The sequence below is a fragment of the Tachypleus tridentatus genome, chromosome 13 (genome assembly GCF_004210375.1).
Source record: "Tachypleus tridentatus isolate NWPU-2018 chromosome 13, ASM421037v1, whole genome shotgun sequence".
Lineage (NCBI taxonomy): Eukaryota > Metazoa > Arthropoda > Merostomata > Xiphosura > Limulidae > Tachypleus > Tachypleus tridentatus.
In genome coordinates this window covers 129,538,237-129,557,971 of record NC_134837.1, presented here as the reverse complement: position 1 = coordinate 129,557,971, position 19,735 = coordinate 129,538,237, and the positions used below count along the sequence as shown (strand labels likewise).

Sequence of the window (19,735 nt, the reverse complement as noted above, 5' to 3'; positions counted from 1 at the left end):
GTAGGATAAGAGTTGAATGTAATTTCTGAAGCTGTGAGAAAAGGCACTAATTAAACCATATGTGTTCTAAACTTCTTAGTCCACAAACATTTTCTCTAATTCTTTTACATGTCATTTATTCCTGGCAAAATGAGGAAAATTTCTTTAACTGTAATTTATAGTTTTCTTGTCATTTTGAAAATATTAATTTTCAATTACACAAAAAATATTAACTGTTTGTATTTGAATGCAAAAGAGCTTAAAAGGTTTCTTTAATTTTGTAACTCTTTTAAGAACCATTATCTAATGAGTTTGCACTGTAGTACTTATGAGCTTGACTTTTAAATTTAGAACTGTGTTATCTAATCAGGCTATGGAATTGATTGCCTGTTAACACTAATTACATTGCTCAGTGTTTCTTAAACTGATTGTTTAATTGAAATTACAATCAATTCAGTTAATCAAGATTAGCATTTCCAATTATTGTAATAGTTGATTAATCAAACTTATTAAAGGAATTATCAAGGAAGTAATCAACTAATTGAAATTAGGGTTTCCATTTATCTGTGTTGCATTAATAAACATGTGCATATGAACCACCACATCATCAGAAAACTTTCCAGTAATTTAAATTGATATCTATTAATACTTTATATTTCAGAATTGTCTGGTTTATATTACGTTGAAGTAAGTGTAATCATTAAAATAGACTTGTTTATGACTTATCAACTTTTCATTGTGGTTAAAGTTCTTCACATCATCAGTGGATCAGGTACAAGTTTATGTAAGTGGTTTTTAATTTCAGGCACATGGTAAGAATTGTGCATGTTTCTGAAATTAAGTTCCTGTAGTTCATGAAACTGTGTAGAATAGGAAATTCTTTTGTTGCAGTTAAGACAATTGATTACAATGAAATGTTATATTTGTATTCTGTGCATGTAAAGTTGTTTCAAAAAAATTGTTTTAGTTTACATTTTCCTTATAATTTCTGCCATGTTAATGTTATTAACATTAAACATTAAAGCAAAATACATTTTGTAATGTAAGATTAAATACATCTTGTGTTTCATATTTTTTAAGATTTTGTGTAATTGTTGATAATGGCATTGATTTTATGTCTTTAGAACTTTTAACATTATTGTTTTTAATTCTTAGAACTTTATAGCTATACAGAAGAGTCAGAGTTTTTGCAAAATAAGAAAGCATTTGAAGATTTGATGGAAGAATATGGTAAGTACTGTTGTTATGTGTATACAAGTATGTATGCAGTAATATATATATATATATTAACATGTATATTTTGAAACCATCTTTTCATTTTTTATTTCCACTCCTGCAAGATTTTTAATTAAATGACCTAAAAATATATAAAAGCTGAATAAGAAATAAAAATGATCACAATTTGGAGAACAAAAACCATGAACTTGCTGACTTATTAAAATGTCTTCCAAGCAGAGGTTAACTGTATGTATTCTAGCTAATGTACCATTGGAAAACACAGGAAAGATATGGAATCAAAATAATCCAGATTTCATTTCAGTTTAACGTTCTTTTAAAAATTGTTTTAAATTTATTAAAAATGTGTTGAGAATATGTAAATAAATTTTATGTCAGGTACACTTGCTTGTGAAATACTGAAAGCCAATAGGCTTTGGTTTGGTTTGGTTCCTACTGTTGACAAAATGAGACAGGAAATTTACAAATGTCCTTACATATTGAGAGTACATGTAACTCAACTTTCTATATGACTTACTACAAAAGCATCAGCGGATCCTACAAATGTCTTACTTTCATACCAGCATTTATATATGCATTTCAAAAGTCATGTTTTTAACTTGGTTTGATGTTCTGATGCAACTATTTCCACCATCTTTAGAATTTCTGTGCTATTGTTGGAGGCCGCACTTGAACGTTTTGGTTAGTAGCTTGCAGTGTAATATTGTGCACGCTCTCTAGGCATTATTAATGTATTCATGCCATTGTATGCTGATGTTCCTGGTGAGTGTATCAATCATGTGGATGTTTAGTCTCTGTAACACTCAACACTTTCTTTTGTTTTTGATAAAAGTCTTCTTTTTTTTCTCCAACTTAATTGCCTTCTGTGTTTACAGAGCTTGACTTGTGTGCTATAATGTTAGCCCTAGTGCTTCAATATTTCTGCTGGTAACATTTTTAATTTTTCTCAGGTATATTCTATATTTTCTCTATTAAACTATTTTGGTTATGCTTGAGGTTGGTTATGAGATTATTTCTACTCTTAAATTTCTTCTTTCCCAAAGTGATGTTTTTAGTTTGAAGATATTTTTTTGAAACTAGTACTACATTCATATGTTTCATATTCTCCTTCTCAAGTTCTTGGTTTTGGGGGTGGGAATGGGTCTTCCACTTGTTTTTTTTTTACTTTTGCCCATTACCAGTTCTCTGACTTGCATGCTAAGATCTAACTTGTTTACAAACATTCTTTTTCTTTACTATTACTGGTTATTCTAATTTTCTTGATTATTTTGTTGAGGGTCATATTTACTTTGATGTCTTCTCCCATGGGTCTTAGTGTTATTGGTTCTATTACCATATGGCTTTCAAGTTCCATTAACACTTTTACCCATTGGGCTTTGTTGCAAGGTACTATTATTTTAAATAGATGGTCTATGTATGTAAACCTGATTCATAAATTTCATTGTAATTTCAATTAATCAGTCAATTTACAAAGTTAATTGATGTACTTGTTGCTCATAGGTAATTGATTATATTACACAGTTCTGCTTGCATCTACTCAGTATTTCATTAATATGAGATTTCATGCTGACACTTTTGAATTCTTCACCTGTCTCCTTTGGATTTTTAGTCCCTCGGGTTTTAGGTGAACATACTTCTCCATCTGATAAACACAAATTCTCTCTGATTTGGGAATGAAGACTCCTCTTTAGTGGCAATTCCCTTGGACTGTTTTTACTCCATATACTGTCAATGGAATCTTGCCCCTCTATATAGTTTGTCCTTAAACTTGTTGTCTTTTGAAATTTTTCTTACTGTCATCAGATATCTTCAAGTTTTTCATATGCAAGTTTCCTGTTGAATATTCTCCATTTTTCTTCTAATTTCTAATATGGTTATTTTCACTTGTATTTATCCCCAGAACTAGAATGATATATTGGAGGACTGTTTTTTGTAGTGTCTGTAATCTTCTCAGATATCCCATTGTTACTTTATTTTATTATGTAAGAGATTTGAACTCAGTGTGAATGTCAGATGTTTCTATCCTTGTTATATCAACACTGTATTCTTGTATTTACATAAACTTCAAATATGGTGTGTAACAGATTTACTATTTTGCATTTATTTTTATGACCATGCTTGTTTCTGCATAGTTTTCTTTTTTGTATGTGACATGTATTCTTAATTGCATTGTACAAGTCCCACCTATTCTTGAAATTTGTAGAACATTCTTGAGTGTAAAAATCAACAATTCTAGTTTAATGAAAGCATGCTAGAATATTGTTGAAATTTCCACAAACCCATGTGAGTCCTATAAAAAGTAGCTAGCCGAGAGACGGAGGTGAAGAATATTATTGGACAACTACAGTCAGTGTGCTATAGGCCTAGGAAGCTATAATTGTGATTAATGTCTATTAATCAGAATACTACAGAATTGGACCAGGAACATTTATAGGTTTCAAACATTAAAAACTGTCAAAATGAATATCTTTGGACATTAGTACTTTGATAAGGATATTAAATATCTTTATCTGCAAGAAGTGAACTTGGAAGCAGTATGAGGCCAATCAAGCCTAGCTAGCTTAAGTGAGGTGCAACAATATTCACTCAGATTTACTTTGCTTGTCATGGACCTGGATCACTAATAAAATATTAAATTCTAGACTGGATATAAAACTCAGTATTGTTTGTAAGTTTGTAAAACTCTTGTATATGAACCATCATTTGTAATAACTATTAGTAATAACCATTATTATAAAATGTATTGCTTTTATGTTTGTATATTAAATTGTATTTGTGTTAAAAAAGGAAATTGTATGTATCAATCTTTTTGACAAATAATATAAATTTGGTACATATTTACATTTTATTATCTTCTAAATTCAAATTTCCTTTTATTTAAAATAGTAACACATTAACATATGTAACATAATAAATCAGAGACTTGTCTAAAATAAGGTATAATACATAACTGGTGGCATATCAATAAGTAGGGTGAGATTCAATCTCTCAGCCTTTATTTGCTGTGGCTTTTTTATCTTCTTTTGGCAACAGTAAAATCATGACTTTAAGGTGGTATTTCATTACCTGATGTATTTGCAATAACATTGTATCATCTTCTGATGCTTTGTTTTTTGCCAAGTCCAGTTTTTATAGCAGTAAATGCTTTGAGTATGTTAAGGGAGAATGTTTTTCTACACGCCTCACAATTCCTCAGTTTCTTTCTTAGGTATTAGCCGAAGTCAGTTAGTTCCATTGTCCAATACTTATTGTCTTGTGCAAACCTGTTCCACCATAGTGTTTACTCCTCTTTGTTCCATACAGCTAGCTTCATAGCTGGTTGGTGTGCAGTCCTTTTGTTAGTGTCACAGCAGTATATCTGTGATCTTAGTAGGAACTAAATTTTGATACCTATGGTGGGCAGAGTACAGATATTCTATAGTGTAATTTTGTGCTTAATTGCAAACAAAACAAACATCCTTTGTTACTAAAGCTGGCATCCTTTGATTAGTCTGATTAGCTACATTCCTGCAGATGTTCTTCCTTGGAATTTTTAAAGCATACCAGAGAAAAGTGAGTGCAGCAAAACATATAGCAGGTAAACTTGATGTAGTTTTAAGCTAAAATTACAGATATTCCAAGAGGTAGTTGTTATATGTTAATACTTCTAAGAATCATTATTTTTCTTCTTTTATCACCTTAAATATTTGAATCATAAAATTCCACTTTGATGGAGGGAATTAAAATTATTTAAATATACTGTGAATTTTTTGCAAAGTTTTAAAAATTTTATATTTTTAAGCTCTTTCTAAGCATCAGGGATGAAATGATATAATTGAGGTGTAATATTTATCTTGAAATTCAGCCTACTGTGTAGAAAGTAATTTAATTTGTTCAAATCAACATCAAATGCTACTATTCATATATATGTTCAACAACTTCTAGACAAAGATAATCAGTTTTGTAACAAAACAACAACCCAGTCTTATATCTTCAACTGGATAGTTTTAATACTTGTTTTGTCATTGATTTGTAGAATTTTTTGTTAGATTCTGCTTGGGGTGCTTAGCCTTGACTTCCTCTTCTTCAACTGACATTTAGGTCATCTTTTCCTTTGCTTCTATCTCTGCCACTCTTGCTCCAACCTCATACCTTTTTTATCTGGGAGTATCATCCTTCACCTTCAAATGTAAGATTTTTCTGGTCTGTTTCTTACCAGTTGTGCTTCTCTGATTGCATAGCCTTCTATTATTCTATTTGTGTTGCCCTTCTACTCCCTCTGTTTATGAACAAAAGTGGTATGTTCTTCTGTTGATGGTCCATATGTGACTCTCTACCACTAGGCAGCCCTACTGTTTTCCACCTTTGATCTTTTTTTTTATGTGATTGTTTGACCAAGAATTGTTCAATTCTACCATACCAGGCTAATGTGTTATCTTGTCAGCTACCTTTTCTGATTGTTTCTTTTCCTCTGCTATTTTTTTTTCTTTGTTTCAGTTTTTCTTCATTCAGTGTGCCTCTTGTGTAGTTTCTTTGCTGAACTGAACACAAGCGTGGTTCTACATGCACACGTGCGCACGCGCGTGCACACACACACAGACCCTGTTTGCACAGTTGACCACTTGTTCCTTATACCATCTCTTTTCAAATATTTTTCCTTCTCTTTCTTGCCAGTGATTGTTTTAGATATGATCCATATTTAGTAGATGTCTTCTACATTTTGTTTCACATATCTTCCTTGTTTTTATTTCCTAATGGTTGCTTTCTTCCTACAGTTTGGGAGGGGAGGAAGATTGTACTTTTTCTCCTTTATATCTTCCATCAGCTTTGGTGCTTTATGGTTGTATAGACCCAAATCACCTTTTATGTTCATGAGTTTTGGGGTTCTAGCAACATATTTTTGCCATGAGATCCCTCTTCTTCGAGTGATCTTTCATCCTTTATATTCACCAGGTGGATTTATCAATTCGTCTTTGTTGTATATTCCTCTTTGGATGGGTATATGCACATGCTGCACTATGTCTCATCACATTAAATATGCCATTGATTCACTCTCAGGCCTTGCACTTTCAATGACAATTGGACCAAATCCTCCAAGTCAGAATATAAAGTACACCCCATACCATTGTCTCCTACTGCCTCTTACATTTTGCAGTTCTGTCTCCCTCAGAGTATTGTTTACTTCCAGTTGTCATTCTCCATTCTACTCACTGTCTGGTGGATGTTTCTTTTACTTCATTACTCATTTCTAATCTTATACAATTTGCTTCTCGAAACCCAACTAGTGGCAGTTATTACCTCATTGTCTATACTTACTTTTCTAAACCAACATCAAATCATGGATAACAAAAAAAGTGTTAAATCCATCTGCTGTGACTCTTGAAGTATGCACTGTTGAGATGAGATTATATATATTTCATTTTCTGTTCAAAACTCTACCTTCAACAGACTGTCATGAAGAAAGCCAGCACTTTGGGAGTGATTGATCATTTTATGGTCATCTCTTCAAATTAGGTATCATTGTAACCCATTGCAATTTCGCTAGTAAAATATCATTGTGATGGTTAGGTCTAATCTAATATGAGCATCTTCCTGGTGTCTCCCCAACATGATTCTTCCTTTCTAGGGTGGTCAGTTTATAAAGTCCTTCATCAGTTGTGTGATTCTTTTGGAGAAATTCCTTGTAGAGTGCAGTGGGAAGTGAGATAGGAGTGTCCATTTCAGTGTAGTGTACTTGTGTGGGCCCTTTCATCACATCAGTGTGGCATTGTAACTATTGTATCTAGAGAGGTACATTTATTGCTTCTGAAGTTGATATTTTTTTTACCCAAAAGTATATTTCCAACAGATACCTTTTCACACCTTTCCACTTATTCTCCCCACCACCAATTTGTATAATTTTTGCCTTATCTAATAGTGAAGTTCATTTCAAGTGCAAGTGCTTATGGGGATCAACCACACATGAAAGATATGTTGTCCTCCTATTAATGGGCTGCTAATTTTCATATGATAATTATGTTGCTCAGTAATGTAGTTCTTGTTAAAAGTTGCCTTAGCTGGAAGTTGTTTCAAGGTTAGTGGCATGCACAGAATCTCAGAAGCAGACACATAAGGAATAACTACTGTGTACAGAATGATAATTTTAAGTTAAAGTAAATCTTGTGTTAATATAAAATTTAAATTATAAAATACAGTTTATTGACAATGTATTTATTTATTTTGGTAATAAAGTAATATAAGTTTTGAATGTGACTGTAAAAGTTTGTTATGTATCTTGATTCTCCTGTGTCTGTAGGGTTATGTGAACCATAAGACGAACAAGTTGATAAAAGGCACGTATACAAAACTATTACGTGCTGGTACTTTTTCTTTAAAAATTTGGACAAAAATTTTTTCTACAATAAAATTACTTGAATAGGGTGAAATCTTCTAAAGACCTAATCACCAATATTAAAACTAGGTGACTAATGAAACTAGAGAACTCATGAGCACAAATGTAAAGAGTGTTTAAGTAACATCATCTCCAGAAAATTCAAAGAATGTTTGACCCATCACAATATGTCACTAGCAAAATAAGGTTAAAGCAGCCCAGGGCTGAGTTATGTGCCTGCTTTGTACATGTGCATGGCATAACTGCAAACATATTGGAAATTTTGGTGAACAAGAAATGTTCATCTTTTTAAATTAGAAGACAAAGAAGCAACATCTCTCATATGCTGAATAGTTAATAGGAAGTAATCCATTGGTACTTTACTGTTGATATATAAATTGCTTATTTTTATTCGGTTGTTAGGGTTTTGCACTTCTGAGGTTTTCAAAACTTTAACAAACAGTTTTGTTCAGTAATTTTATCAAACTTACCATATCTTGCCTTAAAACAAACTAAAGCATTATATGTGTCTTATGGACAAGAGCACAAGGCCTATAATATGGCAGTTTTAGGCTAGTTATTCAGAGATGTGTTGGTATATAAGAAGTGAATTTGGAGCAGCTACTTCAAACATTTTGAAAAGCAGAACTCTTATGACAAATATAGGGGATTATCTTTTTAATGATACCTAATTCAACTCTGTGTCCATCACTAGACAGCTTGTGGTAGAGATATAATTGTTATTCCATTATAGTAATATTGACAGTGTAAAGAAACTATTTTTAAGCATAAAATCTAGCAAAAATTTGTCAGTTGCACTTTAGTTTGTCTCATGAAACTAACTCTTGCATTAACGTTAATTATTGAACAATAACCATATGTTACACTAAATACTTTTTACATAGCTGTGAGAAGTAAACATATTTCAACCTCGGGTTTTGATGTTAATAACTAAATGAACTTCATAGGCTCATTGTTTTTAACTCTATCTCAGCAGTTTACTTTGCAGTGTTTCTTTTGTACATTAAATTGTTATAGTTCTCTTCTTTCCCGGCATGATATCAGCATTTAAAGATTCCTTTGTTTTTCCTTTTGACATTTCATGATGGTACACTGACTATCTGTTTTAGTTAATGAAATGCGTTTGAATTTATTTTCTTTGTTGAAGGCTTGAAAGATGTACACAATAGTAATATTTGTTTTTTTTTATCTATGAACCAAGGTTCTCCTGAAAAGTGGAATGAAATGACTGAAGATCAAAAGCATGTTGTAGTCTTAAAACTACTTGATGCCATAGAAGTTTCTCAGCGAGCCTCTCGTATGCTTGCTGTTCGGGCCATTTTGTACTTAGTACAGGGTGTTTTTGGCGAATGTTTGACTCTCGATGAGCAACCTCGATTAGCCCGAGAAAATATTTTTCTACTTTATGAAGCTGGCGTTTTCCATACCTTCGTACAGCTGTTAAATATGGAAGCAGAGTAAGTTTTTCACTTATTTGTGAGACCATTTTCAATTTACTAATATTCCATATATCATATAGTTTGTCTCCCACATACCAATAAAATGTACGTATTTTGTAAATTTATTTCTGCCCACTTAATATTAAAGAATATTTCCTATCATGAGATTTTTGTAATGTGTTTAGTTTAAGATCAGAGGTTTGAAAAAGCATTTGCACTACGTTTGTTCCATAAACTAAACATTTCCCCATAATTGTATTTAAACTTTTTATGTACTGTTTCCATTCTAGAACATACCTTAAGGATTTATCTGTTGAAGGACACTGTATATCTGTTTTTATATGTGATTCAGTTTACAAATTCACTGAGATAGCTATCATGTGAGAGGAAAGTGCTATTTTTATTGGTGAATCTACAAAGTTGAGTAAATGGTTCTAATTGAAATACACCTTAGGTAGTCCTATTCCAGTTATAACCATAGCTAGTTGGCACAGAATTCACTCTTGTGATTGTATTTGTATGTAAGCAACAACTTAAGACAACTTTACATGCACCATCTTATTTTATTTTTCCTTGCATGTATTTACTTGTAAAATAAAATATTTTCATTTGAAAAACCCTTGTGCCTCAACTCCTACTAATTTGAAATAATTTATTCATAATTGTGGTTAATAATTCCTTTCAAACCATTATACATTGTAATAGTTATACCTTTTGGTTAATCCTATTAAAGAAACCATATAATAGTGATTTCTGCAGTTATTAGGACTTTTAGATTGTTTTGGAAAAGACAACGTAAAAACCCACAGTAGCATAAATAGCAATTGCTGGAAGATTTTTTATTCTAACAATCTGTGGTGAATTCTCATCTTGTATGACTGTGGCATTTCTTGATAGAGACTGAGCAAATTATGTGGGTCTGCTGTATAATGAGAAGTTTAGCAAGATATGTTCCAAAGTAATTCTGAGTTCTACAAAAGTAACTGAGATTGTGCTAAGTAATAAATGGGCTGAAAATATTTTGTAATACTCAAAGAAACAACATTTATTTAGATGTGTATAGCATCTTTGAATAACAGACAGTCGTTTTTACTGGAGTTGATTATTGACCAGACTGGCAATACTCTCTCAAAACTTGTTTCCAAATTGACCAACTCACTCAAAATGATGTTTCAAGCTGCTTGAATCTCACATTAATTAGTTGATTTGGTAATGTTGGACTTACCAAGAATATCTAGCTCAATGCACTAGACTGGTCATCCCCATTAAAACATAACAGACAGTTTAAGCCTGAGATATCACTTGACTTAGCATTGGAGATCACTGCTGTGGATCTTCATGCACAAAGCATGGCTTTACAGTTATACTTCAAATTGTCAGAGCAGATGTTATTTCCATAGACTGACAAAGAATGAAGGCATCCAGAATGAATGCAACTTAATGTCTTTCTTGGCCACATGTTATGTGCAAACTCACTAACTAGAACAATAAAATAACTCTACATAAAATCAGAATGTAGAAATGCATTTAGGTAGTTTCTGTTTCCAAGCATTGATTAGTTTAACTCCTTAATTCATATCTGGCTGTGTTACATTTAATCCCTGCCAGGCTATGTTATATTTAATTCCTGCCAGGCTATGTTATATTTAATCCCTGCCTGGCGATGTTATATTTAATCCCTGCCTGGCGATGTTATATTTAATCCCTGCCTGGCTATGTCATATTTAATCCCTGCCTGGCTATGTCATATTTAATCCCTGCCTGGCTATATCATGTTTAATTCCTGCCTGGCTATATCATGTTTAATTCCTGCCTGGCTATATCATGTTTAATTCCTGCCTGGCTGTGTTATGTTTAATCCCTGCCTGTCTGGGTATATTATGATTTAATCCCTATCTAGGTATATTTAATCCCTGCATGGCTGTGTTATATTTAATCCCTGCATGGCTGTGTTATATTCATACAGATCCAGATTATTCTGTTCAATGGTAAGTTCAGTCTTCTCAGTGTACAGTTGTAAGATAAATATTTGGTAGAAGTTTGTGGTTACAGATATTTAATCATTTTGATTATCATTATTTCTAACAAAAAGAGTTTGCACTGTTTTACTTAGTGTTTTACATACTAAAATTAAATTTGAAATAAAACATTGTGTTGTAATTGCTTGTATAGTGAGTTGAGTTCTTGATGGCATATCCTAGTTTGGTTGTTTTTTGGTATTTTTCCCCACCAAAATCTCCTTTCAGATCCTTTGTAGCTTAAAGCTGGAAGAAAAGAAATAGTGTGTAGTCAATGTTCATTGTTTCTTCAAGGTAATCTAGATTTTTTGTGTTATTCTTGAGAATTTGATTGATAAAATGGTTAGGGTAATTAGTAGAAGTGCAGCTTTAAAAATTGAATCTTGTTATGAGAGGTTGATCTGAATGATAGATGCATATGGCTCTGTCATGTAGCCACAGAATTCTACTGTGTTTTGGTGGTAGAATATGATAAAGTTAAGGTGTCTTCTAGGAAGGATGAGTTTTTAGTAGACTCATATAATCAGCGAAGTTTCATGAAACACAGTGAAAAGGGTGAATGTTTTTATCTCTTTAAACTTCTATAATGTATTTAACAGTTCTTAAAATTAAAATATGAAAACCAAAAGAATATTCTAGGTTGTGGGCTGCATTGAAAGAATGTTACCTACTTTCCATTTATAGATTTCAAGATGTCTAATTTTAGAGACCCAAAATTTTTAGAGATATTTGCCATTACAGGAGACAGTGAGAACTCAACAGGTAGGTTGTGGAGCTGATTATGGAAATTATGTTTTGGATTTTAAATTCAAAATAAATTGAGTCAGTGCAGGTAAGTTAAGTAGTGATGTTAATAAGTTTAAAAAGATTTGTCATTTGCTAATGTAATTTTAAAATGGATAATGTTTTGTTCACTATAACAAACATGAACTTATTAGATATTCTATGAATCACCAAGAATCTGAAGGGGTGTTAGGACCATGGTCTTATATTGTTAGTAATCTTTACTAGGGTATGGTAGGCTCTGCTGAAACTTAGGGTTAATCTAAGATCCATAAGTCCAGAAATTATTCTTCATTCTATAGTTAATAATAAATTGTTACCAAAGTCTAGCTTATTATATTGCTTCTATTTTGGAATCTGTGGCTGAAAGCACCAGTTAATTTGCATAATAGAAAACCTTGCTCTGATTACTTTTTGCTGTTTTTCGTAAGTTGCTGTTAATATCTATTTTATTTTCTATTTTCTACTTGAGTTAATTTATAGAAGCTTATGTTGTTCAGTTTCAGTAGTATAAATGAAACTATTCAATTGTAATAATTATCTATCATCACAGTTTAATTGCCTTTTTCAGCTGTTAGTGTTATTAGGAAATGGTTTTCTCATATGTTATTGATAAAATTCATTGCAATTCCATTCAAATAGACTGCTTTCTTACATAATGTGACTGTTTTCAAAACCTGCGTTGTGGGCAGAGTACAGATAGTCTCATGTTGAGCTTGTTTTTTTCTGTTTTGCATAATGTGAGCTTCAATGAAAATACAGAAACGTGATGATTATTTAGAAGCTACAGTCACCTTTATAAAGCTTTTAATCCAATGGGTTAAATTAATGTATACAAAAGCAGGTTAAAAATAATTTTATAGAATATTTAGAAGATAAGTGTTTTTCATCTTGTACATTGTTCTTCAGAAACAGTAGTGCAGCAACATCAGCTCTAAGAAAACCAGCAGTTTCCCTAGGAGATAGCACAGATTTGAGAGTCATACTCAGTGTTCTGTATACATTTGTAGAAGTGATGAGGGTTTCCGCAGACTCGGACTCAGACGAAATGAAGAAGATTCAAGAGAATTTCAAAAATGAGCTCAGTTAGTATTTTGGTTCAACTATTTTCTAGGTTTAAACTGAACATTTATTCATATATATTGTTATTATTTATTTATCTTTACTGAGGAGAAACTAGATTTGAGTGTCTTGAGGAAAAACATTTGTTGCAATATTTATATTAATAAGTGTTTACTCCTGAAAGTCTTTCATCTGTTGCTAATATGTTTTTGTGAGTATACCTTATATATAAATTTTTAATTTAAGAGTTTGAAATATCCAGAAACATAAAATTTGTGGCATTTAAATGTAATGAAATGTTATTACTTGGGATTTATAATTCCAATTTTGCAAGGTGTCACAATGTGTTCATGGTCTTGTGTTTTAAGGTTTATAAGTAGGAATAACTTTAGTTCCAAAACTGTTTTCTAAATGTTTGTTTTGTTATGTTTTTCACAGGTAATTGAAATGTAATAATGTAATATCCATAAACAGGAACATTTTTTGACAGTACTTATAAGTAATACATTTTAGAAAGTTTAATATTTCTTGAGATTTTCCTTATTTTCCTTTCAGGCCAGCCACTTATTGGTGATGAACTGCTAGCAGTAACACTGTTTCAAATGGTCACCAGGTTTTGCAGTGGGTCAGCTCCACATTTTCCAATAAAAAAAATTCTTCTTTTGCTTTGGAAGACCATTTTGGTAATTTACACTCATTGTTTTGCTGAGACATGGTTTCATATTGCCCTTCTTTGTTACTGTATTTTAATGTAAATAACCTGTGGACTGTATGTTAAATTAGTCTTCAAAATGCCAATTACAAGGTATATTCATGAGCAGGTAATAAGGCTTTTTTGTTGTTGTTTTTGAGACTTAAATCTCCGATTTTCTACTTAAGATATTTGTTTATGTTACTGTTCAATGTATGGAATAATTCATTAATATGCCAACAAGGGTATCTGTTAGGAATCTCAGTTTTTCTCTGGTCAAAGAACAAGGTATAAATACAAAAGCTTTAAATGTATTTATCAGTATTTGAAGAGATTTTAGTTGTGACTTAATTAATTGTTTGCATATTCCAAGATGAGTAGGTTTCACTTTCAGTGTGTTCTATAGCCTCACCTTAACCTTTAACCAGTGGTTAGTTTCACCATATGACATAACCACAATGGACTGAGTTAAATTACACTGCACAACAAAATTTTTGCTTCTTGAACACTGTTGGGTGTTCCTTATAGAATTTTGGCTGCTGATCACAAAAATCACATCCAAATTTGCCCATCATGTACTGTTTCATCGAAATCTTCAGTTTTGTCATGTTTTTTCTTATATTTGTGTCCAAAAATTTTCGTTTCTATAAGAGACCTAAGAACAATATTTTGTGCAGTCTGGGCATGTCCAGGCATGAAATCAGGCCAGGTTGGAAGCTTTTCTGTGGAAGTATGCAGCCTAGGCATGCCTGGGCAGGCTGGAGCTAGCTTTACACTGTTTCAGCAGGCTATAAAAGTGGCTTGCATACACAGATGCTGCTTATTGGATTAATATAGACCTTATAGTGTGTATGTATTATTTCAGAATATAGCATTGCCTCAGTAGCACTGTAACAAGTAAGTTAGATGTTATAGACGTTTTACAGGACGATTGGAGTCAGTCAGTATGTCTCGTCAATGTCGTAACAGCCGCGATACATTCTGCTATATTTGTGGCAAGTATACACTTGTTCATCAGAGACGCTCAGTAACTGCTCTTACTTTGGCTGTAAAATTGGTGATCAAGACCAGGAATGGGCACCTCACATTTGTTGTGCAACATGTGCTGTCTGTCTGAGAGCTTGTGGCTCAGAGGCACTTGAAAGATAATGCCGTTTGCTGTCCTGATGATATGGCGAGAACAGAAAGACCATGTGATAAACTGTTACTTCTGTTTGACTAGTGTGTCTGGTTTCTCTGCCAAAAACAAGAAGTCAATTGAATATCCCAATCTGCCTTCAGTAATGAGACCCGTGCCACATGACGACAGTCTTCCAATTCCAAAACCACCAGAGGAATGGAACTTAGACAAACCAGATGAAGAAACTGCAATGCAGGGAACTGGCAGTGACATTGATCAGGATTTTGAACAGTACTCCTCAGGTGATCTACATCTCATAACACAGTCAAAATTAAACGATCTGGTCAGAGATTTGGGTCTGTCAAAAGCAAAAGCCAAATTGCTGGATTTGAGACTGCAGTTTGCTGTCACCAGGTATGAAAATTTCTGTTTTCCAAAGTTGTCAAGATGATGTAACCAAATTCTTTGCACAAGTCGATTGTCTCTGTTTCTGTGTTGACATCAAAAGATTGTTCTTTGCTTTGGGTTGTGACCATGACCCACAAGAGTGGCGTCTCTCTATTGATTCATCAGTGTTAAGCCTCAAAGCTGTTCTGTTACACAATGACAACGTTCACTCTTCAATACCTGTTGGCTATGCAGCACACATGAAAGAAACCTGTGAGAACATGGAAATGTTGCTGAAGCATATCCAGTACAGTAAGTACAACTTGAATATCTGTGGAGACCTGAAAGTCGTTGCGCTGTTACTGGGACTGCAGCTTGGCTATACAAAGTACATTTGTTTCATCTGTGAATGGGACAGTCGAGCCAAAGAGCCACATTATTCTAGACAGAGCTGGCCACTCCATAAAAAGTTAGTTCCAGGACAGAAAAATGTGACGCGTGAACCGCTTGTCGACCCAGCAAAGATTTTTTTGCCTCCTCTTCACATAAAATTGGGACTTATAAAGAATTTTGTGAAAGTAGTGAAGAAAGAAGGCAAAGGTTTTCGTTATTGAAGACAGATGTTCCCAAGAATAACTGAGGCCAAGGTCAGAGAGTGCATTTTTGTTGGCCTTCAAATCAGACATGTTATGAGTGACAAGCAGTTTGAAAATTTGTTAGTTGGGCTGGAAAAGATTGCCTGGAAAGCCTTCAAAGACATTGTTGACAATTTTCTTGGCAATTACAGAGCTGTACATTACATTCAGCTGGTGGACAAACTTCTCAAAGCATACAAAACAATGAAGTGCAACATGTCACTCAAGATTCATTTCCTCCACTCACACTTGGACTTCTTCCCCACAAATCTCAGTGCTGTCAGTGATGAACATGGTGAAAGGTTTCACCAGGACATTGTTACAATGAATAAATGATATCAGGGCAACTGGAATTTGTCAATGCTTGCTGACTACTGTTGGACATTGCAACGTGATGCACAGGACATTGAATACAAACGAAAATCAGGACCAAAACACTTTTAATTATGTTGAACTTAATAACATATTAGAAACATAAGCACAATTAAATACATTATTGCCAGTAAACAGTTAAAGTCTATTTTGTAGGGTTCCTACGTTATGAAGCAAAACCAAAACTATATTTGTGCATACCCACCAGGTACCTGTCACAATCAGCAAAAACTTTTCAGGAAGCAAAACTTTTCAAAAAAATGGTTGTGCAGTGTTATCAATGAAATACAAGTTTCTTGTGTAAATTTTATTGTAATATCTTTAATAACAGTTCTTTTGCACATGTTACATGCATATATCGAATTTGATATGCAATACCTTAATGAATAAAAATAGAAAATAGTTTCTTCCCAAATAAGTACAATTTCACCCTGAATGACGTGTAGCAACAGAAGGAAATTAAGTTGCATCTTCAAATAAAAATACCATATTTTCCGGTTAATAAGCCGAATCGCCGAATAAGCCGAGGCCAATTTTCAGCTCTGAAAATGAGGGTTTTTGCTTATTACCGCCCAATAAGCCGAAGCCATTTTTAAGAAGTGACAAGTTTCTTCAAAATGATTTCTTAGTCTCGTTTCAGCGTCAGCATGCATGTTGTGTGTGATCATTGGCGTTTTGTAGTAAAGCTGAAAGTGTCGTATTGAGACAGAGATGGAATCAATATGTCATTCGTTATTGGCTCCACTCACTGTAATTAGGTAACCAATGAAATTCCAGAAACAACGTTTCACTGTAGTTTTAACATGCTTTGCTGATGGGACAAAATTACCGCCTATGGTAATTTTCAAAAGAAAAACATTTCCTAAGAAGAAGAAATTTCCGAAAGGAGTGATCGGCCAATAAGCTGACCCCCAAAAATCAGGTCCAAAATTTAGGGCCAGAAATTCGGCTTATTAGGCAGAAAATACAGTATATGAATGTTTGTCCATGACCTGGAAATGTTTTACTTAAATCAAAGTTAAAGGCAAACCATCTTCCATAAAGCTGTTAAAGTCTTCATCTTCTATGTTGCTGTGAAACAGTTGATGCAGCCCTGACTTGGTAAGTGTAGTTGTGTTGCAATCCACATTATCATTAATCTCATCCTTATCTTCCTAAAAGATTCATAATGGTTAACACTTTGACAGCATTTCATGCTTCTAGAGTTCGACAGCCAGCTTCAGTATAACTGGCCTTATTCATTTTCCAAGAGGCTGTATATTTGTGCCTTCTTTCCATCATTCTTTTCTCCCAACATTTTCACAACTTCAGTTTGAACACTGATTATGGTATTGTCAGGTAGCTGCAGTTTCTTTCTGAGCCTTCTATGGATCATGGCTATTTTAGTGTAAATTTTTTAAATTTCATCTTGATGGAATAGCATTTATGGACTCATGTACAGTAAAAAATTTTTATGTGGTGAAGAAGGTCCTTGGACTCCATAGCAAGCAGCTTTTCAGCTCATTCTTCCATTTTGTCTTCATTCATCCAGTTTATTTTGTCTGTCCTCACAAAAAGGCCATTGGAAAAATTATCTTTGGGCAGTGCTTTTCATTGAAGATGACCATCAGTTTGACCTTGGTCCCATCAATGAAGCAGGACAATACAATGATCAAATTAGTTTTTTTCCATGTCCAGTAGTTGTGATGGTGATTGTTGAAAGTTTTTGTTTTGACAGTAGCATATCATAACTGACAGGCACATCATCAGTGTTACTGAGAAAATGTGGTAAATGGACATCCAAATCTGTATTTTTCGTTTCAGCAAACTCTGACAAGCTTTTCACTTTAACTTTCCAGTCCATGGATAGCTTTTGGCCAACAGTTGTTCTGGCTGTAACAGATAGTCTGTTTTGTTTCATTACTTTGAAACACCAAAAGCAGCAATACCAATCTACTTGGCTATTTGTTATGCTTGAAGGCATATTAAGATCTTGGTTACTGAACATTCAACATCTCTGTGATATAGCCCAACCTTTCAGATATTTTTGATTGGTCACTTTGCATGTTCACACTTCATGTTTCATATAGTTTTTTGGTATTTCTTTTAACTTTGGTTGTTTCCATCATTCTTGAACAGATTTTTTGTCCACTTCAAACACGTGACAAGCATCTCTGTTGCTGTATTCTTCTGCATTCTGAAAAACATTCAACTTGAATTCAGCCATATTACTTTTTAAGTATTCTGTTCTTGGTATCGACAGCAGATATTGTACAGCAGTAATTTGTTACGACAATTTTTAATAGTATCGATAAATTCATAAATTGATATAAAAATCACTAGTGGTGAATTTTATTGAATGGACGGTAACTGGCTGTTGTAGAAACACAAGTATAGAAGGTGATGTTTTGAAAGTCTTTCACCTTTCTTCTTCAGGTCTATATATGTGTGTGTGTTGTTGTTGTTAGTCTTTATAGTATTCTTGTAGATTGCGGAGGACATGTTTTATAGAGTATTTTTCCATTATGTTTGGTGTATACTAGGGAGCAGTGTATTTATGTGAAAATACAGTATGTCACATAAAAAAGTAAAATGAAAATTATACTTACTAGAGTTAAATAACAGTTACATTCAGACTTTTGAATTTAATTTTCATTTTGGATAAAGTTTAGATATTCTGTATAGTTTTAGCTCATTGCATATGATTTGTAGTATTTATATTGTAACTGAGTGTCATTCTTATTTATTTCTGATATTACATGAGAACAGTAGCATAACTATGTTTCTTAGAGCTGCCCATTTTAAAATGAAATATGAATGCTGTGTGCTTGTGAAATATTTTTAGAATTCAATAAACATGTATTTGTATGCAGTACAACATCAGTTCTGCATACTTATTTACTTTTTTCTTTCATTATACATGAGGTTGTGCTCAACAAGTCAGAAAATGATCAATATTTTGTACTTTTCCTTTTGAAATGCAGTTACAGACAAAATTTAACATAATACTTGTCACATTGTGATCTTAATATTGTGATGCTTAGTATCACTAGTGTCTTAAAATACAGATTTATTAGTTAGAGAAGATTGATAATTTTTGTGTAGATGAAATTATCATATGCCTGTTATTACACAGCTTTATTAATTAGAAAGACTTAATATTTTTACTATGGGCATCTCACAAGGTTTTCATGAATTATATTTAAAATTTATAGCACTTTCTTATCATGATACATAATAAACTTGGCATCAGAGCACAGATAATAATTCAAGATTTAATACCAGTTTTAATTTCTTAATTTTATTAGGTAATATTTGACAAAATTCTGAATGTCCTGTAGTGTGAGAATTGTGGCCTTTGTTCTTTAGATTTTCCTCTTTAGGTTATTTACCAACCTTCTGAAAAGTATGGAATTTAATGTAAGTTACTCAGTGTAATATTGTTCTCACTGAGGCAAAGCATAACTGTTATAGTCTTCAATCTTATTTTGTTACAGAGCCATAAAATCAAAAAGTGCCAATAGTTCTTTTTGACAATTAGTACTATATTATTTATAATAAATAGAAAACCAAAGTATTAAGCTATCAAATGATGTAACATATTATGTTGTATTCTGTGCAGAGAATTGTCAGTTTCACTTGTAGTTCAAGCTTTATTTCCACA

General features: G+C 32.9%; 1 protein-coding gene across 4 annotated transcripts in view; it reads left to right on the top strand.

Moving 5' to 3' along the window:
* Positions 1-19,735, top strand: part of Strip (striatin interacting protein) — a 61,862-nt gene that overhangs the window by 5,619 nt on the left and 36,508 nt on the right. For 2 of the 4 annotated variants that reach the window (XM_076481909.1, XM_076481908.1), the window contains exons 2-5: positions 1,135-1,209; positions 8,787-9,042; positions 12,735-12,910; positions 13,443-13,570. In XM_076481909.1, the coding sequence (XP_076338024.1) occupies positions 1,135-1,209; positions 8,787-9,042; positions 12,735-12,910; positions 13,443-13,570 (635 nt within the window). The remainder of the gene's footprint in view (positions 1-1,134; positions 1,210-8,786; positions 9,043-12,734; positions 12,911-13,442; positions 13,571-19,735) is intronic. The other 2 variants (XM_076481911.1, XM_076481910.1) reach the window with 1 other exon arrangement.